This window comes from Heteronotia binoei, chromosome 2, assembly GCF_032191835.1.
Source record: "Heteronotia binoei isolate CCM8104 ecotype False Entrance Well chromosome 2, APGP_CSIRO_Hbin_v1, whole genome shotgun sequence".
NCBI lineage: Eukaryota > Metazoa > Chordata > Lepidosauria > Squamata > Gekkonidae > Heteronotia > Heteronotia binoei.
Window position 1 is genome coordinate 187,412,894 of NC_083224.1, and position 26,877 is coordinate 187,439,770.

At 46.5% G+C, this 26,877-nt stretch overlaps 1 protein-coding gene across 1 annotated transcript; it reads left to right on the forward strand.

The window, feature by feature from the left end:
- Positions 1–284: 284 nt before the first annotated feature.
- LOC132567074 (occludin-like) lies at positions 285–26,764 on the forward strand. The gene is made up of 7 exons (XM_060232679.1): positions 285–1,005; positions 5,849–6,007; positions 16,744–16,895; positions 18,831–19,040; positions 20,609–20,780; positions 23,303–23,344; positions 25,715–26,764. Exons 1-7 carry the CDS (start codon positions 301–303, stop codon positions 25,814–25,816), a joined length of 1,542 nt encoding a protein of 513 aa, XP_060088662.1. The 5' UTR covers positions 285–300; the 3' UTR covers positions 25,817–26,764.
- The last annotated feature ends 113 nt before the right edge of the window (positions 26,765–26,877 follow it).

A 26,877-nucleotide genomic window follows, 5' to 3' on the forward strand; every position in this document is an offset into this window, starting at 1 on the left:
AAGGCCCTGGCTGACAGCATCCTTTCCTTTGAGGTGGGGTGCTGTGTTATGTCAGCGGAACGCATTCCAATATTCATTGCATTACAGAGCATTCACTGTTCCGATATACTATTCTAAAAAAAAAGAAGTACACTAAAATACAGCGGATGTTTAGTTGTTCTTGGTGAGAATACATATGTAAGGACTGAAGAAGTAAGGACTGGAAGCCTACAGAAGACGATACCCCTTTTAACAGGTCTTTTTTTGTGTGTTTCTTGATAGCTGCTCCCCACTGAATGTTGTCTCCTGCTTTCTTGAAGAATGTTCAGTAGCAAGAAGCAATACGAGGGTCCCCCCAACGGCTATGGGCCCCCTGGGGATGATTACGGGTACAAAATCCAGTCCCCCCCTCCCGGCTCCTACTACGCCGAAGACGTCCCCCAGTATTTCTACAAGTGGAATTCTCCGCCGGGTGTGGTGAGGATTTTGGAGGGCATTGGCATCCTGCTGTGCGTCGCCATCTTTGCTTGTGTGGCGTCCACCTTGGCCTGGGAATACGGTTATGGCTACGGAGGCCTTTATGGAAACACGATGGGCAGCTATTACGGGAGCGGATATGGCGGCGGCATGGGCTACTACGGAGGAGGGTACGGGGGTTATGGTGGTTACGGCGGTTACGGAAGCTATTACGGAGGCATAACCAACCCCCGGGCTGCCAACGGCTTCATGATCGCCATGTCCGTGCTGGCATTCATTGCCCTCCTGGCTCTCCTGATCACCAGCTTCACCAAGTCCAGCGGGTCCCGCTCCAGGAAGTTCTATTTGGTGGTCATCATCGTGTGTGCTATCTTGGCCTTCATCATGCTCATTGCTTCCATCGTCTACATCGTGGGGGTCAACCCCCGGGCCCAGATGTCCGGCAGCTACTACTACAACCCAATGCTGACCATGTGCAACCAGATCTACTCCACCGGCAGCTACATCAACCAGTATCTCTATCACTACTGCACTGTTGACCCGCAAGAGGTATAAGCAGTCAGTTGCCTTTTTGGTAGTCTTTGCTTTAGGGATTGCACATTTTTTTAAACAAACGGAATGGGGGGATTTAAAAAAACTCTATTTATCCTGTTTACTATTGTAACAGAAGTAAATGGAAATACTAATGAACTAGCAAATACCCTTTTCAGTGACACCTAGCAAAGTTTGAGCAGACAGGGAGAAAGGAGAGGAGCTGGAAAGATTAAACCAAGGATGGCCAAACTCACTTAGCGTAAAAGCCATGCAGAATAAACATCAGATGTTGGAGAGCCATAAGACATGAACTTCGGATGTTGGAGAACCACAAGGAAGGGAGGTAGGCAGGCAAATAGATTGGGGGGGGGGAGGTGGAAAGAAAACAACTTTAAATGCATTCTCCAAGCCACCAGCTGGCTTGGTTTGGAGAAGTGTTTTATAGAGACACGTCTTTTCCAAGCAGACCGATGGGGTGGTGGGGGCTTCGAGAGCCACACAATATGTATGAAAGAGCCACATGTGGCTCCTAAGCCACAGTTTGGCCACCCCTGGATTAACATTGAAGCTTTCCAATCAACAAGGTCAAACAAACCTTGCAACAGATGTGGATCAGGAGTAAATGAGAGGGAGAGAGAGTCAGGAAGGATCAGGAGATAAGAAATCGATCATAAACCAATGGAAACAAAGTCACCTGATAAAAGGAAAACGAGTGAAGCTCTTGAAACCACAAGAAATTTCATACCCCTACTTTAAAAGTGGAAGGTGCAAGAGATAGGTTGGATTAACTACAGATCCTTCCTAAGATGCCTGAAAGATAGTGAGGGGAGGGGGCTGGCCCAGCAAGAGAGACAAAAAGGTCACTCAGGGGGCCCAGATCTGTGGAGTGGCTGTGAGAAAAAAAGTATTGGATGAGGTTCTTGCTCTGTCTTGGATTCCACCTCTCCCGTAATGAGCCCCACCCCTGTTCTAACAGGCACCTCCTCTTCGCTCCAAAGTTCCACCTCTCCTTTTACAAACAGCACCCTTGAGCTCCACCTCCTGCTCTGGCAAGCTCCACCCTTTCGTTCAGAAGCTCCTCCCCTACTCCCTCAAGATCTGCTCTTTAGCTCCCAGGCCCCATCCCATGTATTCTCCTTTAGAAGCTCCGTAACTCCATCACGTAGGTTTGAGAAGTTTCTTCAGATGCTTTTCAGCACTGCATTTCCAAGCCAAAACTCCGCTAAAGAAACCGCCCCAGCCCAAACGCTGCTAAATAGGCTTTGCACCAAGACTTTGCTGTCTCTTCAAGCATCCTCGCTAAATGCTTTAGGGAAAGAGACCTAGATGGTCTTTGGGGAAAACCCTCACTAGATGCTTCCGCTGCTGGCCTTTGGTTCCCGGATCGCTTCTGTGCTCGGCAACAGACTGAGTCACACAATGCCAAAGCAAACAGTTATTTTATAAGAAAAGTGGCACCCTAGGAAACCAGTTTCAGTGTGGACAGAAAACAATCTGGGTGTGTTAAGGAGTGGACTGGTATTCTGAGCCACCATCCAGTCTGGCAGATAAGATAAGCCTGAAGGTTCTTGCCCGCTTGTGATAGTCCCCTCTGATGCCCTGTGATGTGCCCTGCTGGGTTCATAAATCAGAATGTACACAATCCACCCCCCCAAAAGAATTAATTATATAACATGGCCAATCTGCAGATTGGGAAGCACAAGTGACTCTTTCACACGTATTGTGTGGCTCTTGAAGCCCCCGCTGCCCCATCGGCTGGCTTGGAGAAGGCATTTCTCTCTTTAAATCACTTCGCCAAGCCAGCCAGCAGCTTGGAGAATGCATTGAACATTAACGTTGCTTTCTTTCCACCTCTCTCTCCCTCCCTCTGGTTTGGTGTGGTAGTTAAGTGCACGGACTCATCTGGGAGAACCGGGTTTGATTCCCCACTCCTGCACTTGCTCCTGCTGGTACAGCCTTGGGTAAGCCATAGCTCTTGCAAGAGTTGTCCTTGAAAGGGCGGCTTATGGGAGAGCTCTCTCAGCCCCACCCACTTCACAGGGTGTTTGTTGTGGGGGAGGAAGATAAAGGAGATTGTGAGCCACTCTGAGATTCAGAATGAAGGGTGGAATATAAATCCAATTTCTTTCTTCTTCCTCCTCCTTCTCCTCCTCCTCCTCCCTTCCTTCCTCTGACATTCTTGCCTTGTAGCTCTCAAACATCTGGTGTTTATTCTATGTGGCTTTTACGTTAAACAGGTTTGGCCACCCCTGTATAGAAAAACCACTGGGCATTTAAACTGCAAATTTGGAAATTTGCGACCTTTGCGTAGCTTTTGCATTTGAACGTCTTTGCACAGTGCATGGTTAACTTGGGGAACTTACTGTCTTAGGATGCGATGGTGGATTTCAAATGGGATCGGACAGGTTTGCAGAGGAGACGTCAGTCAGAGGTGATTGACTACAGCAGCTGCAAGTTCAGAGGCAGTCTGCTTCAGTTTTGAGAGGAAGGGGGTCAAAAAGAGAGAAGGGCTGTTACTTTGTGCCCTGTTTCTGGGTTTTCATTGTCATTCTCTGGCAGCTTGTTGTGAAAATTAAAGCGCTGGACTGGTCTGGGGCACTTTTAGTGAGATTGGTAATCCAAAGATTATTACAGTATATCTGCTAGTGGAAGACATCCCACAATCTGAGATGCCAAAGGAGGAACAACAAGAGTTCAAAGTGTGGTACATTTTTAGGGGGCAGGGAGATTTTTTCCCCAAACGTGTGTTTTTGACTCCAAATCAACATTCTGCCACTATTCCCCGGTAAGAACATAAGAGCCCTGCTGGATCAGGCCAGTGGTCCATCTAGTCCAGCATCCTGTCTCACACAATGGCCAACCACTTCCTCTGGAGGGCCAGCAACAGGGCACAGAAGCCGAGGCCTTCCCCTGATGTTGCCTCCTGGCTCTAGTATTCAGAGGATTAGTGCTTCTGAATGTAGAGGTTCCCCTCAGTAATCATGGCTAGTAGCTATTGATAGACCTATGCTCCATAAATCTGTCTTTGAAAACTGTTTATTCCTGCAACCGTCACTACGTCCTCTGGCAGCCAATTCACTCACCGCATAAAGTAGTATTTCCTTTATTCATCTTTAACCTACAGCTAATCAGCTTCATTGGATGCATGAGGCATACAGAACTCATTAGGGTTTGTAGAATCTTTCGGGATCAAGTGCCGTGTTCTACTGGAGAAAGTTTTCCTTCCAGACGTTTTGTTCTCAGCTGTGGAGAACATCCTCAGTGGCGTTGCAGCCGGAGCAGGCTGCAACGCCACTGAGGATGTTCTCCGCAGCTGAGAACGAAACGTCTGGAAGGAAAACTTTCTCCAGTAGAACACGGCACTTGATCCCGAAAGATTCTACAAACCCTAATGATGTTACCGGCCGTGAAAGCCTGAAATCTTTCATACAGAATTCTGTCATTCTCCCTGTATGTGTATTGGCAAGCTGACTTTGTGCCTTGGGCAGCGTGAGTGAAACATGCTCTGTACATGCTCAGAGGCGCGCTCATGTATTTGTCTTTGTGCAATCCAGATGTGAGCCTTGAAGCTGAAAGTGGACTCCAGGCTATGGAGGACTGTGCGGCCAAGATAAATTTTGCAGCTGAAGTAGATTTGGAGAAGGGGAGGTGGTCAAGGTTTAAACAGTGCACTTTTGGAGATGTAGTCAATCTTCTCCAAAATACCACAACTTGTGCCCTAATAAATTGGTAGCTGGTAGAACTTTACCGTCATCTAGACAGCACAGGCTAGCCCAGGGATGGCCAAACTTGCTTAACATAAGAGCCACGTAGAATAATCATCAGATGTTTGAGAGCTGCAAGACATGAACGTCAGATGTTTGAGAGCCACAAGACGAGGGAAGGAGGGAGGAAAATAAGATGGGGAAAGGGGAGGGAAGGAAGGAAAATAGATGGGGGAGGGAGAATGGAGGGAGAGGTGGAAATAAAGTAACTTTAAATGCATTCTTCAAGCTGTTGGCTAGCTTGGCTTGGAGAAGTGATTTAAAGAGACAAATGCCTTCTCCAAGCCAGCCAACGGGGTAGCGGGGGCTTCACGAGCCACGCAATATGTGTGAAAGAGCCACATGTGGCTCCTGAGCCACAGTTTGGCCACCTCTGGGCTAGCCTGATGTCATCAGATCTCAGTAGCTGAGCAGGGTTGGCTCTGGTCAGCATTTGGAAGAGAGACCACCAGGGAATACCAGGGCTCCAGGGAGCTGGGCAAAGGCAGCTCTGGCTCTTTCCTTCCTTCCCCAGGGGACTGGGGGTGGGGGTGTGTCCTCAGCTAACTGAAGGAAGAGAGGCTTGGCTCAGTAGCTCTGCTGTGCGATTGAGAGAGCCTGGCAAAGCAATCTTTGCCTCCCCCTTTCCTTCCCAAGGGAGGAGTCTCAGCCAATGAAGAAAATAGAGATTTTTCTCTGTGGCTCCTGTGTGATTGAGCAAGCCTGGCAAAGCAAGCTGTGATGCAGAAGGAAGCAAGAGAGAGGGAAGAAGAAAGCAGATGACAGCCAGTTGCTCGGGGCCTGATAGGAGCCCTCCGGGGGCCTGGTTCTGCCCCTGGGCCACATTGACATCCCTGGCTTAGAAAGACCATTGCTCATGAAGCGTGCATGCCCATGAAAGCTTACATTCTGAATAAAACTTGGTTGGTCTTAAAGGTGCTGCTGGATTCCTTCTTTGTTCTAAGTGGGCAACACGGCTGCCCACTTAGATTGTTCTTCAGTGCAGCATTCTTTAGATTCTATTGTGGTACTTGTGAGCAAAGCAGGAGGTGGGGAGTGGGCCAGATTAGGCTAGTGGCTCACCCGCTTGTGTACCCCTTTTTCTTCCCCTTCAGGCTGTTGCAATCGTCTGCGGTTTCCTCCTTGTCATCCTCCTTTGTGTCATCTGCTTCTTTGCGAGCAAGACACGGGCGAAGATCTGGAGGTACGGGAAAGCTAACATTTACTGGGACAAGCCGCCACCCTTCCAGGAGGGACCCAACGTAGAGGAGTGGGTAAGTGTCGCCCCGCTTTGGATGCCAATGCCTTTCCCTGTAGTTTCCCACCCATAACCCCCTCGTCTTTCCTGGGCCTCAGAGGTGGACTGAGCCAGGAGTCTCCAAACTCCTGTTTGGTGTAGTGGTTAAGAGCAGTGTAATCTGGAGAACTGGGTTTAATTCCCTGCTCCTCTACATGCAGCCAGCTGGGGTGAGCTTGGGCCAGTCACAAGCTCTCCCAGAGCTGTGAAGAAGAATATGATGATGATGGTACTGGATTTATACCCCGCCCTTCACTCCGAATATCAGAGTTTCAGAGCGGCCTACAATAAAATCTTAAATTGTAATTATGTTTTATTGGTTTTGACTGGTTTTAACTTGTGAATATGAATGTTGTCAGCCGCCCTGAGTCCGCTTGCGGAGAGGGTGGGATAGAAATTTAAAGAAATAATAATAATTATTACCTTCCTCGCCCACAACAGACATCCTGAGAGGTAGGTGAGACTGAGAGAGCTCCCCCAGAGGCTGCCCTTCCAAGGACAGAGTCTTAGAGTGGCCTACAATCTCTTTAAACTTCTTCCTCTACAACAGACACTCTGTGAGGTGGGTGGGGCTGAGGAGCGCTCCCAAATGCTGCCCTTTCAAGGACAACTCTGTGAGAGCTATGGCTGACCCGAGGCCATTCCAGCAGCTGCAGGTGGAGGAGTGGGGAATCAAACCCGGTTCTCCCAGATAAGAGTCTGCACATTTAACCACTGCACCAAACTGGCTCTCAAGAGCAGCTCTCTCAGCCCCACCAACTTCACAAGGTGGGGAGAGAAGAAGAAGGCCTCGTTTTGGGCAGGAGCTCATAGAAGCGGAGCTCTGGAACCTCTATATTTTAATTGTGCTCTTTCTTTCTTTCTTACCCTCCCCCCCCCCCCCCTAAAAAAATACTTGCTTCTGGGCTCCGTTGTTCAAACTCCCTGTGAGAATTTTGCTGAATTCTTAAGATTTGACAAACTTTCTAATATTTTCCACCACAAAAAATGGGAAAATAACCAAAACATATAAAGCGGACAGATGGATATCTTCATCATGCCACTGTGGCCACATAGGAGAAATTTAAAAAATATGATGGGAATAAGGTTTTATTATGACAATTCTAATTCAAGAAGCCTTTTAAGGTAGATGCTGAGCTGATCTAATTTAGTGCACCTTCCGGTGATGTCCAGGGTGTGCGGCATATGCAAATGAGTTGGGCTAATGAGCTCCAGCACCTCTTTTTCTACAAAATGATCCGTCTGCAGATCCGATTACAGATCTACAACACCGCACGTCGGGCGTCCCTCTCTGGGCCTCCTTTTCCTCTCCTTCAAAATGGGCCATGTGGCCAGCCTTTATCGTCGAGCTCCGGTGGGAATAACAAATACCCATGGTGACTTTCCAAGGCTTGAATCTGATGGGCCACTAGCCCACAGTCCTGAGTCAGAAAGAGAAAGAGCGTGAAGCAGAGATTGGCTTTCCCGTTGTGGCTCTCTGGCTCTCTCGACTGTTTGCTGATGATAGGCTCTGGTTTCGGTCACGTCAATGATTAACCACTATGGTGAGCCCCACGGAGATCCTACGGAAAGCTCAGAGCATAGTCACGGCTCCTGCCCCCCCCCAAAAGCAGTGGAGGAGGAGCTTATCTCTGAGGCTGTGAAATTATGATTCCAGGCAAGCCACTGTTTCTTCCCAGAAGATAATTATGGGGGGGGGGGATTTGCGAATTATGGGGAACCTCTCGGTGCATACTGATTGACAGGACTTTTCGCAAAAGGTGTTTTGAGCTACGAGCAGCAAATCCACTCGTGTTCTTTGGCAGGAATGCTGACTCAGGGTCTCTTAAGTGCAGATTAGAATCCTATTCACGCATGAACGTAGATGAAGCTGCCTTCTACTGAATCAGACCCTTGGTCCATGACAGTATTGTCTACTCAGACCAGCAGCGACTCTCCAGGGTCTCAGGCACAGAGATCTTTCCCATCACCTCCTGCCTGGTTCTTTTCACCTGGAGATGCCGGGGATTGAACCTGGGACCTTCTGTGTGCCAAGCAGGTGCTCTACCACTGGGTTACAGCCCTTCTCCATAGTTCTCCAATGTCTCAGGCCTTTCACATCACCTACTGCCCAACCGGTGCTGCTGGAGACAGCCTGGGATCCCACTACCACTGAGCCACACCCCCTCCCCAGCATGTTCACATGTTATAGTAAATGAATTTAACCATCTGTACCAAAGGCGGCCAAACTTCAGCTTGGGAGCCACATGTGGCTCTTTCACGCATATTGTGTGGCTCTTGAAGCCTCCACCGGCCAGCTTGGAGAATGCATTTAAAGTTGCTTTCTTTCCACCTTCATCTATTCCCTCCCTCCCTCCCTTCTCTTAAACATCTGATGTTCATGTTTTGTGGCTCTCAAACATCTGACATTTCTGCTATGTGGCTCTTACATTAAGCAAGTTTGGCCACTGTTGATCTGTACAGTGTACACTTGATTTTTCTTTTATCTGTGCTTTAAGTAAGTCTTGTTTACATTCGACACATACAGCGGAAGGTGTGCTTTCAACTCCACATTTATCCAGGTTCTGGTCCCCAGTTTCATTGTACACAGGAAGCTGCCTTCTACTGAGTCAGTCCCTCCGTATTGTCTACTCAGACTGGCAGCAGCTCTCCAGGGTCTTAGCCAGAGGTCTTTCCCATCACCTACTGCCAGATGCTTTAATTGGAGATGCCGGGGATTGAACTGCATGCCAAGCAGATGTTCTACCACTGTGCCACAGCCCTCCTGCAAAGTGAACCCTTGTTTACTTTATCAATATCACACCTTTATTGGCATAACCGAAATGAATATACAGAAACTTGTCAGCCAAACAAGCAATCCATTATATCTGTTCAAAGCATTAAAAGCTAAAATAAGATTAAGAATCACAATGAAAGAATCACAATGAAACCTGCTTAGAAAATTATTTTAAGCAGGTTTCATTGTGACAATTTCAGCCAAGAATTTGGCAACAGCTCTTGTGATATCTATTACGTTGTCATTTAGTAGGAAAAGGCAATCAACCTATTTTCTTGATTATAAGATGGTAAGGAAAGACTATCTAACAGAACACCTTGTTTACTTTATCTTAAAGAGGTATGCATGGACACGCAGAATGTAACATGAAAGTGGGGTTTGTTTTGCATTACAGGGGGACTTTGATAGCATAAGAACATAAGAATATAAGAGAAGCCATGTTGGATCAGACCAATGGCCCATCCAGTCCAACACTCTGGGTCACACAGTGGCCAAAAACCCCCCCAAGTGCCATCAGGAGGTTCACAAGTGGGGCTAGAAACCCTTCCACTTTGCCCCCCCCTAAAGCACCAAGAATACAGAGCATCACTGCCCCAGACAGTTCCAATAATATGCTGTGGCTAATAGCCACTGAGAGACCTCTGCTCCATATGTTTATCAAATCCCCTCTTGAAGCTGGCTATGCTTGTAGTGCTTACCTTGGGTGCAAAAGGTTCAGGTTCAGCCCCAAGCAACATCTCTAGATAAAGAATCTATGTCAGGGCTTTTTTTTTTTAGCAGGAACTCCTTTGCATTTTAGGCCCCACACCCCTAATGTAGCCAGTTCTTCAAGAGCTTACAGTAGGCCCTGTATTAAGAGCCCTGTAAGCTCTTGGAGGATTGGCTACATCAGGGGTGTGTAGCCTAACATGCAAAGGAGTTCCTGCTACAAAAAAAGCCCTGGGCGTTGGAAAAGACTGCCTGGAGAGCCACCGCCAAAAAGAGAAGACAGTATTGGCTAAGTGGTTTCATTCTGCAGAAGGCTATTTCACATGTAACGCAAGTATTCAGAAATCTTGGAATGTTGACTTCTGTGAACCGCTGGGGTTCACAAAGGAAAGGAAAAACCTACAAAAAGGAAAGGAACAACCTACAAAAAGGAAAGGAAAAACCTACAAAAAGGAAAGGAAAAACCTACAAAAGTTAACCCAAGCCTGTCCCGATGCTTCCACCATTTGCAACTTGAAGTGGTACAGTCCTCTAGACAGGCGAGGCCTGTACCATCAGAAAGGAGAGCTGGGAAAAGTGCAGCAAAGGGCTACTAAAACAATCAAGAGGCTGGCACACCTTCCCTGTAAACTAAGAAGGAAGATATTGGATTTATATCCCACCCTATACTCAGAATCTTAGAATGGTCACAATCTCCTTTACCTCCCCACCGCCAACAGACATCCTGTGAGGTAGGTAGGGCTGAGAGAGCTCTCCCAAAAGCTGCCCTTTCAAGGACAACTCTTTCAAGAACTATGGTTGATCCAAGGCTATTCCAGCAGGTGCAAGTGGAGGAGTGGGGGATCAAACCTGGTTCTCCCAGATAAGAGTCCACGCACTTAGCCACTACACCAGACTGGCTAAGGGTGGAAGAAATGGAAAGAGAGAGAGTTATTGCTCTCTCGTCCCTACATACAGGAAGCTGCCTTATACTGAATCAGACCATTGGTCCATCAAAGTCACTATTGTCCAATCAAACTGGCAACAGCTCTCCAGAGTCTCATCTAAAGGTCTTTCATGTCACCTATTGCCTGGTCCTTTTAATGGAGATCCCAAGGATTGAACCTGGGACCTTCCATGTGTCAATTAGATGTTCTGTCACTGAGCCACAGCCCCTCTTAAGACTAGAACAGGGCATACTGCTTGTTGAAAAAGCAGTGAACTTGTGTAACTCACTGCCAACGCATGGGGGGACGTCCGGCAGTATAGCTGACTTTTAAAGTGGAATGAGACAAATTCATAGAGGAGGAGACCAAATAGTAGCTGTGTGGACCAAATGGAACCTTCCTGATTAGAGCCACACAGAATAAGTGTCAGATGTTTGAGAGCTGCAAGACATGAATGCAAGATGTAGGTAGGAAGGAAGGAAGACAAATAGATGGGGAGGGAGGATAGGTAGAAAGAAAGCAACTTTTAACTTCAAATGGATTCTCCAGCCCGCAAGTTGGCTTGGGTTGGAGAAGTGATTTAAAGCAGGGGTGGAATTCTAGCAGGAGCTCCTTTGCATAGTAGGCCTCACACCCCTCTTCTTACAGGGACTGCTGTAAACTCCAGGAGAATTGGCTACATCAGGGGGTGTGGCCTCATATGCAAAGGAGCTCTTGGCCGACGGTGTGGTGGGACTTCGAGAGCCATACAAAATAGGTGAAAGAGCCACAGCTTGGCCACCCCTGCCCTGGAGTAATGAATTCTGGGGGGAGGAGGGAATAACCCTTGTTGCCTTTGCCCTCCTGCCTGCAGGCCTGCTGGAAGCACCTGGCCAGCTGTTACGGGAAACAGGATGCTGACCCTTTGGTGTGATCCCGCAGGGCTTTTCTGGCTCTTGCCATATGCAAATCCACCTTGACCTCGTCCATCCTGTAGCCGCTCATGGGATTTGCTTGTTAAAGTTGCGGTCCAGGAGGCTACAAGAGAGCCCCCCTCCCCTCCCACAGCCAGATAAGCACCACACCAGGACATCCTGTGCCTTGTTTTTTTACAATAGAAGCCAAGATAAGGAGGGCGCCTGCCCAGCGCACAGTAATCGAAGGTGCTCCCTTGTAGGATTCAAGGACGTGCAATCCAGATTCCCCGAGGAAATCCCCCTCACCCCCTTCAGGCTCTCAGTTTTGCTCCCATTTTGGCGGAGGAGAGCCAGCCCTGCAGTGTAGTCAGATCGAATTGGGGCCAACCGAGCCAGTATCCTGCTTCCAACAGTGGTCAGACAGAGGCCTTAAGAACAGAGGAGAAGCCATGTTGGATCAGGTTGATGGGCCAACACTCTGTCACACAGTGGCCAAAAACCATGTGATATCAGGAGGTCCATAAGTGGGGCCAGGACACTAGAAGCCCTTCCACTGTTGCTCACCCCACCCCCCCCAGCACCAAGAATACAGAGCATCACTGCCCCAGACAGAGAGTTCCATCAATACCCTGTGGCTAATAGCCACTGATGGACCTCTGCTCCAGATGTTTATCCAGTCCCCTCTTGAAGCTGTCGATGCTTGTAGCTGCCACCACCTCCTGTGGCAGTGAATTCGACGTGTTAATTTTTTAATTTTTTTTATTTTTTTAGAATTTATATCCCGCCCTTCCCACAAGTGGCTCAGGGCGGCTTCCAACAGTAAATCCAGCATAAAAATTAAACAATATTTAAATATGAAAGAATTAAACGTTTAAAACAGATAAAACCTTAAAAATTAATAAATATTCTAAATATAAAAGAGGAAAACTGGCAAGTTGCATTAAATTCTCAAGCTAGGTATAAGCTAGCCGGAAGAGGGTCGTCTTACAGGCCCTGCGGAACTGAACAAGGGCCCAGGGCCCTCACCTCCTCCGGCAGCTGATTCCACCATGTAGGGGCCATAACAGAGAAGGCCCTTTCTCTGGTGGCTTTCAAGCGGGCTTCTTTTGGCCCAGGGATAGTAAGGAGATTTTGTGTTCCCGACCTCAGTACTCTCTGGGGAATGTGTGGGGAGAGACGGTCCTTCAGGTAGACAGGTCCCAAGCCATATAGGGCTTTAAAGGTAATAACCCTTTGGGTGAAGAAGGACTTCCTTTTATCCGTCCTAACCCAACCGCTCAGCGATTTTATTGAGTGCCCACGAGTTCTTGTATTGTGAGAAAGGGAGAAAAGGACTTCTTCCTTCCAGCTACAGAGAAGCAAAATGGCAGCTGCCTGCCTATAAGGCAAACCATGGCCAGGGTGATTATAGGTTAGCCCACCCTGCAGGGATGCCAACCTCCAGGAAGGACCTGGGGATCCCCTGGAATACAGTTCATCTTCAGGCTACGGAGACCAGTTCCCCTTGATAAAATGAATGTTTTGGAGGGTGGACTGCAGTTAAGCTGGGTTAGTGTGAGCTGGTTCACAGGATTTTTTTTTAGCTTTCAGCTCACACATTTTTCTCTTAGCTCAGGAAAAATGCCCCCAGAGCAAGCTAATTTATGCAGCAGCTCACAACTATAATGTCTGTAGCTCATGAAGTAGAATTTTTGCTCACAAGACTCCACAGTTTAGGGGTGTCAAACATGCAGCCCAGGGGCCCAATCAGACCCCCAGAGGGCTCCTATCAGGCTTCCGAGCAACTGACTGTCATCTGTTTTCTTCTCCCTCTCTCACTTCCTTCTGCATAACAGCTTGCTTTGCAAGGCTTGTTCAGTTGCACAGGAGCTACAGAGCAAAACCTCTGTTTTCTCCACTGGCTGAGGCTCCTCCCTTGGGAAAGAAGGGGGGGAGGCAGAGTTTGCTTTGCCAGGCTCTCTCAATCACCAAGCCTCTCTTTCTTCTATTGGCTGAGGCTCCTTCCCCTCCTGGTCCCCTGGGGAAGGAAGGAACCATCCAGAGCTTCCTTTGCCCAGTTCCCTGGATCCCATGCGAAAAATACAAAGAAAGCACATTTAAGACCATTGAGTGCTAATGTTTTAAGTGTAAATTAATCTTTAATTGTGTTTGTGTCCTTTATAAAATTTATATCTTTGCTACCTGATCTTAAATACGTACACACATGGCCCGGCCCAATAAGACCCAGCCTGACAAAGTCACATTTATGTCAGATTTGGCCCTCATAACAAAATGAGTTTGACAGCCCTGGTTTAGAGGGAGTATTGGTAGACTGTATGCCATTATACCCCACTGAGGACCCTATCCTCCCCAGACTCCATCCCCACATCTCCAGGATCTGGCAGACTTGCTCCTTGTTCTCCCACTGATGGTCAGGGGAGGCTACCAACACGTTTTGTTCCAAAGGAGATTTAGCTCATTGCTGTCAAGAGGAAGAAGACGACAGACTTATACCCTGCCCTTCTCTCTGAATCAGAGACTCATAGCGGCTTACAATCTCCTATATTTTCTCCCCCCACAACAGACACCCTGTGAGGTGGGTGGGGCTGAGAGGGTTTTCACAGCAGCTGCCCTTTCGAGGACAACTCCTGCGAGAGCTATGGCTGACCCAAGGCCATTCCAGCAGGTGCAAGTGAAGAAGAAGAAGAAGAAGAAGATATTGGATTTATATCCCGCCCTCCACTCCAAAGAGTCTCAGAGCGGCTCACAATCTCCTTTACCTTCCTCCCCCACAACAGACACCCTGTGAGGTGGGTGGGGCTGGAGAGGGCTCTCACAGCAGCTGCCCTTTCAAGGACAGGGCTATGGCTGACCCAAGACCATTCCAGCAGGTGCAAGTGGAGGAGTGGGGAATCAAACCCGGTTCTCCCAGATAAGAGTCTGCACACTTAACCACTACACCAAACTGGCTCTCCACACCAAACTGGCTCTCCAATTTGTGGAGTGGAGGAGTGGGGAATCAAACCCGGTTCTCCTAGATAAGAGTCTGCACACTTAACCACTACATCAAACTTTAGGGAAAGAGGGGAGCAGAGGGCTTGGCCCCTTCGTTCCGGGAGCCAGACTAGTTGCCGATCCATTCTGACAACTCACGGTTCCATAGGTTCAGCGATGGTTTGAGCCGATTCCCTCACCCCACCAGTGCCCACCTCACAACAAATTCCAGCGCATTCCTAATTCTGATCTTAACAAAAATACATGCGGCTGCGGCCCTGGTCCACAAAAGGCCGAGGAAGGAAAGGCGGTGGGAGGCCTCCTCCATTGATGTCACAGCCTAAACAAACAACTCTTCCCCCCACGCCTGCTTCTGAGGCTCTGAGATCATCCTGTGCTTTCCCTAGGTTGGCCCTCCTCCGCCTCACCCGTGGCTGAACACACCCCAGAAATCAGAAGTCCAAGTTTTTCAGGAGGTGCCGGCAAAGAGCGATAAGCTTGGGGGAGGCAGAGAGAGAAATCTCAGAGCACGTAGCTGCAGGGCCGTGGAAGGAAGCCCAAAAGGCCTTGAACATCGAGGGTCTGGCAGATGGAGGAAGCCCCCCACTGACCCACACTGTTCCTACTGGGGTGTTCGCGTAATCTTCAGCAGGCCTTGCTTATTCCACTTATCTTTGATGTGTGGAGATGACCTTTTGGCAGTGTAGCGGAAAGGAACTGAGACTGATTTTTCTCTCCTCTTGCATGTGACAAAGAACTTGAGGTCAGCCCCTCGAGGGGAAAAGTAGGTCCTTCCTTCCTCCCTTCTTTGTGCATTGTGGCATTTGTTAATAGGGCTACCAGCCTCCAAAATTACAGCTAATCTCCAAACTACATAGATCGGTTCTCTTGGAGAACATGGTTCTCTGTAGTGTGGATTGTATGGCGTTATGCCCCACTGAGGTCCATCTCCCAGGCTCCATCCCCCAAATCTCCAGGAATTTCCCAACCCAGAGTTGGTAACGCCCCCACATTTACAGTGCGCTCTGATGCAAAATGACACCCTTCTAACCCCAGTGGGATGTTAGAATGTAATTCTGTTTCGGATGGAGCCTCCAAATTAAAGGGTAGTCTACCTATGAATACAAGATTATACGTATTTTAAAAGGGCAGTTGACTTTTACGTTTTGTTTTTGGGCTTTCCTTCAACGGACTCAATGTACTCTACTTACTTTGACACTAATAGAGCAGTCTCTCAAAAGAAGTTAGCTGGGACTGTTAAATAGAACCTCCATGTTCAAAGGTAGTATACCTTGGAATATTAGATGTTCAAGTCAAGCAGCGAGAGAGAAAGCCTTCGTGCTGTCATTTGGGCACTGGACAGCCCCTGAGTCTGACCCTGCACAGGTCTTTTGATGCCTTTGATGAGCCTCTGTGGTAGTTTTATTCTTTGGGTTGTAGGCAGTTAATCTATGAAGGAAGTTGCTAGCTTTTCAAAATAATAGAACAAAGTTACAAACCAGTGGCACCTTTAAGACCAACAAAGTCATTCTAGGTATGATGAGTCTCAGTTAACTTCCCTCAATTAGGAAGGATTGTTTTACACATTTATCTCCTATTTTGACATATTTATTACTTCACTGTTGCCCCCCCTCTTAATTAAGTCCAAACAGCTGTTGACCCTATAAACTTCTTATTCCTATTTTGTTTTGGTATAACTTAAAAATATCTTCATCTTGTTATATGATAATTTGCTGTTCAGCCTCTGTCTGTAAGTTTGAACGGTTGTCTTCCATCTTTATGTATCTGGGGAAGGCAATGGCAAACCACCCCGTAAAAAGCCTGCTGTGAAAACATCATAAGAACATAAGAGAAGCCATGTTGGATCAGGCCAATGGCCCATCCAGTCCAACACACTAATAGCCACTGATGGACCTCTGTTCCATATTTTTCTCTAAACCCCTCTTGAAGGTGGCTATGCTTGTGGCTGCCACCACCTCCTGTGGCAGTGAATTCCACATGTTAATCACCCTTTGGGTGAAGAAGTACTTCCTTTTATCCGTTTTAACCTGTCTGCTCAGCAATTTCATCGAATGCCCACAAGTTCTCGTATTGTGAGAAAGGGAGAAAAGTACTTCTTTCTCTACTTTCTCCATCCCATGCATTATCTTGTAAACCTCTATCATGTCACCCCGCAGTCGACGTTTCTCCAAGCTAAAGAGCCCCAAGCGTTTCAACCTTTCTTCATAGGGAAAGTGTTCCAGCCCTTTAATTATTCTAGTTGCCCTTTTCTGGACTTTCTCCAGAAAATGATGCAACGTCACTCCAGAGTCGGAAACGACTGGTGCTTGCAGAGGGGGCTACCTTTGCCTTTAATATGGCTTCTCGTATGTTCTTCAGGGCATCTTCCAAGGAATTCCCATCCACCAAATGCCTTTCCACCATCTTTTTCCAGGTGAAGAATGTTGCTGATGTAGCTAGCACCCATGATGAGACGGCTACTCTGGCGTACTCAGAAAAACCCACAAACCCCGTCAATGCTTCAGCCAGCCCATACAGCTACCGGGCCTCTGTGGATGGCTACTACGCACCTGAAAACAGGAACAGGTGAGTAAGGAAGGGAGAGGTTTTGTTTGTATACCAAACTTGCATTTCAGTGAATTTGAAGCTTTTTCTGCATGAAAGCCAGAAATGTAATTTTAAGGCACTTATATCACGGTTTATTTTTTAAAAAATTCCAAAAGGATTTTATTGATGATTGAAGGCATATACAAATTTTAAAAAGTCTCAAGAATATATATTACATAAAGAACAGAAATACCAGTCTAATGTTCTAGCCAGACTAGTAGGTTAAATAGATAACTGTGTGCAATAAAAGATTGCACAGTAAATAAACATTTTGAAGATATGGCCGTTCAGGAAAATGATGCAAATCCAAAAATTGCACCGTGTACAATAAACTTTGCCAAAACATTATTACAATTAAGAAAAGTGCAATATATCTGCAAACAGCTTCAAAGAATTTGTAACAGTGCAGGCATTTAATACAGTTAATTACTATGAAATCAAGTTCTGTGTTCTGCATTCCAGTGGTGTTTACTGTCAGTGGGAAAGTACAAAAAGAACTTTTGGGGAATTAGTACTGGAACGTAGAACATAGAACTTGGTTGCATAATAATTAAGATCATTTTAAATGCACTGAAGAACTCTTTGAAGCTGTTGGCAGATATATTGTACTTTTCTTAATAGTAATAATATTCTGGCAAAGTTTTATTTTACACAGTGTGATTGTTGTTTTTGGATTGTAATTCCCACCACTGTACATTACAGTGTATTTGCTTTGTAATTCCCACCATCATGAGCAACTAACATCACAGGCCACTCTTAACCACTATACTGGCTCTTGTCGGCCAGGACAGGGAAAGAAGGCAGGTGGGGCAAAGAGAGATGGGAAAGGGGGAAAGGAGGTCTGGGTGACGGAGGGGAGACAGGACAGAGCAGAGAGGAAGAAAGAAAGCTGGTTAAAGAAAAGTTGGAGATGTGGCTGCAGGCTGTGGACCCCTCCTGGGGCCATCTAGTGGACTGCCAGGGAGTTGGGAGCCATCCGTTGTTTGCAGGGAGTCCCTTCCCTTATGGGAAAGACACAGGATTTTGGATTGACCCCCACCAGAGCTTTGTATTAAGAGCCATTGGTAAAGAAAGGCAAGAAGTCCACACTGAATTTCTTCAGTCTCTATGGCAATTGTTGTAACCAAGTGTCCCTCTGATGGCCGATACCCCCTTCCTAATAAGAACAGAAGAAGAACCCTGTTGACTAAAGTCTGTCTAGTCCAGCATTGTGTGGCCAGCAAAAAGCCTGAACATAACACGGAGGCAAAAGGTCCCCAAGATACATTGCCTCTGAGGCTGGAAGCTTCTTCTGCCTATAATTGGTAGTAGTTGTGATAGATTCCCCCCCCCCTTCTATGAATGGATCTTAAGCTCCCTTTCAGGAACCGGGTTTGATTCCCCACTCCTCCACATGCACCTGCTGATGTGACCTTGAGTCAGTCACAAGTTCTTGCAGAGCTGTTCCTCTCAAGAGCAGTTTCTGTCAGAGCTCTCTCAGCTCCAGAGTCAGTTTGGTGTAGCGGTTAAGTGCGCGGACTCTTATCTGCAGGATCCAGGGTTGATTCCCCACTCCTTCACATGCACCTGCTGATGTGACTTTGGGTCAGCCACAAGTTCTCTCAGAGCTGTTCTACTCAAGAGCAGTTCTGGGAGAGCTCTCTCAGCCCCACCTACCTCTCAGGGTGTCTGTTGTGGGGAGGAAAGGGAAAGGAGATTTGTAAACTGCTCTGAGACTCCTTTGGTTAGTGAAGGTTGGGGTATAAATCCAATCTCCTCCTCCACCTACCTCACAGGGTGTCTGCTGTGGGGAGGGGAAGGAGCTTGTAAGCTGCTGTGATACTCCTTTGGGATATAAATCCAATCTTTTCTCTTCTTTGTCTTGCAGTACTTACCAACCCTAGTTCACGTTTGGCTTTTTTTGTCTCTCTCTAGTACACCTTTACGCTCATCCGCTGATCCTCCTGCCAGAACTTTTAGCTCCAGCACCTTAGAAGAAAAGGCCAGAGAGACTCCCAGTAAGCCTTCAGCCCGCAGGGGACGGAGGCGACGGAGGAATCCAGAACTTGAAGAATCCCAGTATGAGACGGACTACACCACAGCTGTGGAGTCCAGTGATGAGCAAGATCCGGATGAATGGAAAAGGTGAGGAGGAAGTGCTGCCATCTTGGACAGGAAGTAGCACGAGGCTGATGAGGAGAAAAACTACTATGACTGAAGGGGAACTGGAAGCCATTGTTGAAAGGGAAAATGATGTCCTCCTTTTGCTTTTTGCCACGGCGAGAGAAACTAAGATCCTTATGGATTGTCAAAGTAAAATGAAATGAAAAATAGTGAAATAACACAGTAGGACTGTTACTATTACAAATATGCAGTTAATGCTTTCTCGGCTTTCAGGAACGTCGGAAAAAAAATAATGAAATCTGGATATTTTTAAAAAGGTTTCAGCAAACCCAGGAAATATTAAGGCAGGCTGTTGGTTTGTCTTGTCCCAAACGGTGTCTTCTGTCAATGGGCCTTCAGCATCTTAGGCAGAAAAATGCTTTTCCAAGGCCTTGAGATGGCAGAGGTTGAACCTGAAACTTTCTAAATGAACAGTTTGATGGTTTTTGAACGTAAAAAATGATCTTACGCTGAGACCATTGGTGGCAAAGTGGTCTAGCTCCTTGACATAGAATTTACTATAGAGCTTCCAGCAATACCTGGAGAAGTGTGACATCGTTTCTGAGTTTTCCTGGAAGTGATGTCACGCTGTTGCCAGGTGACCCACAGTGGTGGTTGATATAAATCATTTTGTCACTGAACCTCTTTGTTCTTGTCTTGGATACATAGTCATTATATCAGACAACTGGGAGGCCCATAAAACTCATGGGGGAGGGAATCCCTGTCTCCCCCCCTCATCACTGCCCAGCATGACAGTCTGAGCTCAGAGGGGCAACTGGGCTTGGAGCAACTCCCGGACTCTGCAGCTGGGCTTGGAGGGGCTGCTGGGCTCCACCGTGGCCATGGCAAGGCCTGTTGATAGCCCCCTGGCTCCGTGGCCAAGGTTGCCAGTAGCTTCCAGGCTCTGTCGCTGCTGCAACAAGCGTTAGGCCAGGGGTGGCCAAACTTGCTTAACGTAAGAGACACATAGAATAAATGTCAGATGTTTGCGAGCAGGAAGGCAGGCAAATAGATGGGGGAGGGAGGGAGAGGTGGAAAGAAAGCAACTTTAATTTAGATGCATTCTCGAAGGTACTGGCTGGCTTGGCTTGGGGAAGTGATTTAAAGAGATAAATGCCTTCCCCATGATGTGGTGATGGGGACTTCAAGAGCCTCATAACACGTGTGCAAAAGCCGCATGTGGCTCCCAAGCCGCAGTTTGGCCACCTGTTAGGCGTTCTCCAGCTGTTCAGTGGTAAGAGCATTGTCTGCACATATGCAAAGTGTTACTTTGGAAGAATTTAAAAAACACCAATGATTTTTTTTTAACTTTTCAGATTTTCCTGCAAACCAGGGAGGGGTGGGGGGTTCCCCTCAGGTTTGCTGAAAATTCTTAACTGGGGCAAGCATGGCCCCGATATGTGGGTTTAGCTATCTGCACATGGGAGTCACATTTGGGAAATAGATCTATAGATTGTCGTGCAAAGCAGCCAGGTTGGAAATTAGCATAGGTAGTGTAAACAAGCCGTTTCCTTTCCATTTTGAACCTCGCACCCCTTCTTCTCGCTCAGCCTGTACCCGCCCATTACATCAGACAGGATCCGGCAGGAATATAAAGAAGATTTTGCCTCGGACCTCAAGCATTATAAGCGGCTGTGTGCGGAGATGGATGGAATCAACGATCAGATCAACCAGCTCAGCAAACAGCTGGATCACTTGCCAGAAGACAGCCTGCAGTACCAGGTAGGCTTGGTGACGTGAATAAAGAGAGAGCTGGATCAAGGGGTCACCCATGTGCAGTCGACCACTATCTTATTTTATTTATGTAAAACCTTTATAAAACCTGCTGAGTGAATCAGAGCTGAGTGAATCTGAGTCAATCGGAGCTGAGTCAATCTGAGTCAATCAGAGCTTTTTCTCTCAGAGTTCTCTCAGCCCCGTCCACCTCACAGAGTGTCTGTTTTGGGGAGAGGAAAGGAAGGAGATTGTGACTGCTCTGAGACTCCCTGTGAAGGGCAGGGTAGAAATCCAATCTCTCTTTCCTCCTCCTCCAGGTGGCTAACAAAACACACCATGAAACATTCAGAATGAAACAAAACTTCAGAAACCCCAACCCTAACCAAGAGATGCCTGCAGTCTGTGCATTAAATTGCCATGAAGCTGCTTTCAATTTATGGCAACCCCGCAAATCAGTGATCTCCAAAGTGTCCTATCATTAAAAGTGTTGCTAAGGCCTTGCATGCAGAGGACTGTGACTTCCTTGATGGTGTCCATCCATCTCATTTTGGGTCGTTGTCTTTTTCCACTGCATCCCACTTTTTCTAGCATTGTTGTCTTTTCCAGTGACTCTTGTCTTTCTTCCTTGATGGAGTCCATCCGTCTCATCTTGGGTCTTCCTTTTTTCCTGCAGCCTTCCACTTTTGCTAGCATTATTGTCTTCTCCAGTGGCTCTTGTCTGTCTTTCTTTCTTCATGGAGTCCATCCATCTCATCTTAGGTCTTCCTCTTTACTTGCTGCCTTCTACTTTTCCTGGCATTATCGTCTTTTCCAGTGACTCATCCACCCATCTAATCTTGGATCGTCTTCTTTTCCTGCTGCCTTCCACTTTTCCTCGCATTGTCTTTTCCCGTGACTCGTCCATCTATCTCTTCTTGGGTCGTCTTTTTCCCCCCGCTGCCTTCCACTTTTCCTGGCATTATTGTCTTTTCCAGTGTGTCTTCTCATGATGTGACCAAAGTATAATAGCCTCAGTTGAGTCATTTTAGGTCCTAGAGAGAGTTCAGGCTTGATTTGATCTACAGCCCACTTATTTGTCTTTTTTGGGTGGTCTACAGTTTCAAAAAAAAAAAAATCCTCACCAACAAACACCACATTTCAAATGAACCCACTTTCTTCCTGCCAGTTTTCTTCTTCGTCCAACTTTCACACCCATATTTAGTAATGGGGAATACTGTGGCGTGAATTATCTTGATCCTTGTTGTCAGCAACCCATGCCTAGACTTAAGAATCTTTTCTAGCTCCTTCATGACTGCCCTTCCCAGGCTCCGCTTTCTGATTTTTTTTTAGTTGCAGTTTCCCTTTTGATTGATGATGGACCCAAAGAATAGAAAATCTTGAACAGTTCATTGTCAGCCATAATGTTATGCAGTTCCTCAGTAGTCATTACTTTTGTCTTGTTGATGTTCAGCTATAATCCTGCTTTGGCACTTTCTGCTTCAATCTTCATCGGTAGTCCTTTCAAGTTGTCACTGTTTTTTGCCAGTAATGTGGAGCCCCGTGGTGCAGAGTGGTAAAGCTGCAGTACTGCAGTCCAAGCTCTGCTCATGACCTGAGTTCTTCAATCCCGGCGGAAGCTGGGTTCAGGTAGCTGGCTCACGTTTGACTCGGCCTTCCATCCTTCCGAGGTCGGTAAAATGAGTACCCAGGTTGCTGGGGGGAAAGTGTAGATGACTGGGGAAGGCAATGGCAAACCACCCCGTAAAAAGTCTGCCATGAAAACATCCTGCTGTGATATCACCCCATGGATCAGTAATGACCCAATGTTTGCACCTTTATCTTTTTAATGTGGTGTCATCTGGGTATCTCAGAAAATTAATGCTCTTCCTGCCAGTTCTCACTGCACCTTCATCCAAATCTAATCCTGTTTTCCTTATATGTTCTGCATATAGATTGAACAGAAAGGTAGATTAAATACATCTTTGTCTAACATCTCTGCCAGTTGGAAACCATTCTGTTTCTCTGTATTCTGTCCTAACAGTAGCCTCTTGCCCAGAATACAGCTTGCTTATCAAGCTGTGATACAGAAGGAAGCAAGAGAGAGGGAGAAGGAAGCAGATGAAAGTGAGTTGCTCATGGGATAGGAGCCCTCTGGGCACTCATCCGGCCCTTGGCCCACACATTTGACGCCCCTGCTCTAGGGTGTTCAGGGTTCAAACCCCCAGTTAAACTCTGAGGCCACATTAGGTTTTCCTAGGGACCCAGACTTGATGCTATGCAGCTCTGAGGTGTTCTGCAGGTAACTATCAGCTTCCATTCAGGTTTCCTAGTAAGTTGCTAACATCCATGTACCTCAACTGACCAGACAGGTGACCACCCAGCTGGCTAAGGATAAAACCAGAGATCCTGAAAGGCCTGCATTGTACACTGGGTGTCACGTGCCTCTCTGGTCATATTCCACGTTTGTTGATTTCCGATCAGATTAATGCAAGGAATCTCCAGCACTGACCACGTCCAGCCCTTGATTGTTATTTTTTTCTCTCCTGCAGGGTGTGGCAGAGGAATACAACCGGCTGAAGGATTTAAAACGCGTGAGTAACCTCTGCCCCCTCCCGTTTGCCTCTAGCAGTCACCCATCAGGAATTTTTGATTTCCTATCCGATCAGATTTGCACTGGCCTGTTCCTTTTGTCACTCGTTCTTTTCCTTCTCTGTTCTGGTCGAACTTGAAAGATTCCTAAAATTAAATTCCCGAACTGGAGAATACAATTTCTCTCGCCCCTTTTATATCATTCACTGCTCGCTCCTGTGTTACCAAAACACAGAGCATCACGTCCCCACCTCTGCTATCCGGATATGTTTTCCCCAGAGCAGCTTAACCATCACTTTCCCCTCCTCTGTAATGTTGTTCTCATAACAAGCCTGTACGGTCAGGCCACACCTGGAGTATTCTGTGCAGTTTTGGAGGCCTCGCTTCAAGAAGGATGTGGACAGAATGGAGCGGATGCAGAGGAGAGCAATGAGGATGATCGGGGCCTGGAGACCTGATGTAGCCAGTCCTCCTGGAGCTTCCTGTAGGCCCTGTACTAAGAGCCCTGTACACTCTTGGAGGATTGGCTGCATCAAGGGTGTGTGGCCTAATATGCAAAGGAGTTCCTACTACAAAGAAAGCCCTGATTATATGGCAGACTATCCATGTCTGTTCCTCACCCTCTGCTGGGTGTCTCTCTGGTGTCTCCAGTTAAAGGTTCTCTGGCACCGGGAAGAACTTCTCTCTGCCTAAGCCCCTGGAGAGCTGCTCCCAGTCAGAGCAAGCAATGCTGGTGCAGATGGCCTTGTGCTTTGATTCAGACGGAAGGCGCTATGTGGATAGCAATGATGCATTTAGTGTAAATGATAATATAAATAGCAGTGATGCATTTTATTCTTGCATCTTGTTGCCAAAACATGCAAAATGTACCCACGAGGCAGTATTCAATGTCATCCCTTCAAGAATAACAAAATGACAACTAGCCTGGGGAAAAAGAACAAACCCTAAACTAGGGATGTCAAACTCATGAGGGCCAGATCTGGCATAAATGAGCCCTTGTTAGGCTGAGCCATGCGTGTCAAAATATAATGCCAGGTAGCGGAGATATAAACTTTATAGAGGACACAGACAAACACAGTTAAATATATATATTTAAAAAAACTTGAAATAAAATATCCTTAAAAGATTAGCACTCTTGCAAATATTTTGTTTTTTAAACAGTTTCTGATAACTGACACCTCTTGTTCTGAATTATTGCATAAAAATCTGGAGAGATTGTCTGTGCTGTAGCAATCTTGAGTATGCTGTTCAGGTGTGTCAGTTGCAAACCTGCTGTTGGTTTATTGACATTCATTCCAGAAATCTCAGGGCCAGTGCTTTGAGCCTATGACCTGGGGAAAACATGAAATGGCTCGGCGTTGCAAGCTTTTGAACACAAGTTGCTTCATATGCTGGTCATCCAACAGAAAAGAATAGAGGATTTGCTCTGTAGCTGTTGTGTGATTGAGCAAGTCTGGAAAAAGCAAGCTGTGACGCAGAAGGAAGCAAGAGAGAGATAAGGAAGCAGATGACAGTGAGTGGCTTTCGGGCCTGATAGGAGCCCTCAGGGGACTTGTAGATCCCTTGGGCTGCACATTTGACACCCCTGCCCTAAACAAATATTAATTGTCCAAAAGAAAGACCGACTTGAACAGCAAAGCTGTAGTTTTGTCGCTAGAAGTCCATCAGCATCTCTTTGCAACGTCTTCTGTTTCACACTCTTGCAGTTGCTTCAACTTTGGCACGACAAAATCTGGGATAAGCTTATAATGCACAAGAGCTCTACCATTGTAGATCACACTCATTCCTGTTTGGCAAAAGCATACAATAAGTTTGTTTCCACATGGGCCCCATTATTGAATTACATGGCAGCAGAACATGAATTCCTTTTTATCCAGAACATGAATTCCTTTTATCCAGCAGTATATACTAGTCATGGTTACGTTTCTGAAAAATACTCTTGCTACTTTTTAATATCCTCTCTTGCTTTTAATTCCCACTTCTGAGTGCATAGGCTTTTTAGAGTTTCTTTTTTTAAAAAAAAAAAATTGGTTTTGTAGCCCCTTTCTTTTTAGTTGGAACTTCCTTATAATTCATTTTGGATTTGGCGCCCCATGGCTTACTTCCTTTATCTCCCAATACATTTATGATCCTACCAGCAGTATTTTAGTGTTTAGAACGCTGCATTATAACTCTTCTGAAGACTTTAAAGTTTGATATTGTATTATACATCAGAAAATGCATACTTGTTGATTGTATCTGACATAAGATTTAATAAAAAATATATTTCGAAGGGAAAAAACCCCTCTGCAATTTCCACGCTAGGACGTATGTTTTTGCGCAACATCAATTGTGTATTTTTCCCTCCTTCCTTCCCTTTGTTAATTTTCTAGACTCCTGAGTACCAGAGCAAGAAAATGGAAACCAAGTCCCTCCGGAGCAAGCTTTTCCACATCAAGCGGATGGTGAGCGAGTACGACAAAAGCAGAAACTAAGTCAGGCGAGGAGACTCTGGCACAACTAAAGTAGGGTTTGAGGAGGTGGCCCCCAAAAGCTCCTTTTTTCCTCATCCGGTCTTCTCAAGGAGCAGTTTCTTTTTTTGGTACCAGCCTTGAAGCAGCGTCATCGATCTCTCGGTGAGTCAATTTTGGAAGCTGAAAAAACTTTTTTGGGCACACTAGACTTTGCAACTTCACAACTCTCTCTCATTCTTTTGTAAGCAGAGCTCTGAGGGTTTCCCCCATCCCCAAAAACCATATGTTGCAAATATCATTTTCCTTGTGTTCAATTTTTTTTTATATAAAGAAAAAAAATCGGTGCCAAAATGATAGGCTGCTGCTCTCTGAAAGAATCACGTGGTGATTGTGGACATGTAAAAAGCCCCGTATCAAGATTTTGTACAGTTTCATTTTTAAAATTGCCTTAGTGTTCTCTTCTCTAAGAGCCGTATGGCAGAGGAGTGGTAAGCTGCAGTATTGCAGTCAAACTCAGCTCACGGCCTGAGTTCGATCCCTGCGGAAGCTGGCTTCAGGTAGCCAGCTCGAGGTTGACTCAGTCTTCCATCCTTCTGAGGTCAGTAAAATGAGTACCCAGCTTGCTGCTGGAGGTGGGGAAAGTGTAGACGACTGGGGAAGGCAGTGGCAAACCACCCTGTAAAAAGTCTGCCATGAAAACAGTGTGAAAGCAACATCACCTCAGAATCGAAACGACTGGTGTTTGTACAGGGGATTACCTTTACTTTTTCAGTTCTCTACTTGTTTCTTACTGTAATGCATTTACCTTTTTTTTTTTTTTTACAAAACTGTATTGAGTTAAGCTCTCTTCCAAAGCGGCATGATCTATTCTTCCATATGTGGGAAGGGGGTGGGTGGGTGCGGGCGCAAGAAATGTAGTTAAGTACCTAATCTATGCCTTTAATAAACATGAAAATGTTTGACTGTGAAGATCTGCATGTAGCTGTTTTGGCCGTCAGTTCTCAAGAAGAATCTCTCCTTCGAACATGTTTGCACACACATCCACGAGGCAGACCGGTCAAGCCAGCCACAGACATGCAGAA

Bases quoted from the DNA above. Each gene is read 5' to 3' on its own strand.
- LOC132567074 (XM_060232679.1), top strand. From the start codon at position 301: ATGTTCAGTAGCAAGAAGCAATACGAGGGTCCCCCCAACGGCTATGGG. The intron at 16,896-18,830 runs GTGAGTAAGGAA...GTCTCTCTCTAG, and splicing joins GCACCTGAAAACAGGAACAG to TACACCTTTACGCTCATCCG. The intron at 19,041-20,608 runs GTGAGGAGGAAG...CTTCTCGCTCAG, and splicing joins GATCCGGATGAATGGAAAAG to CCTGTACCCGCCCATTACAT.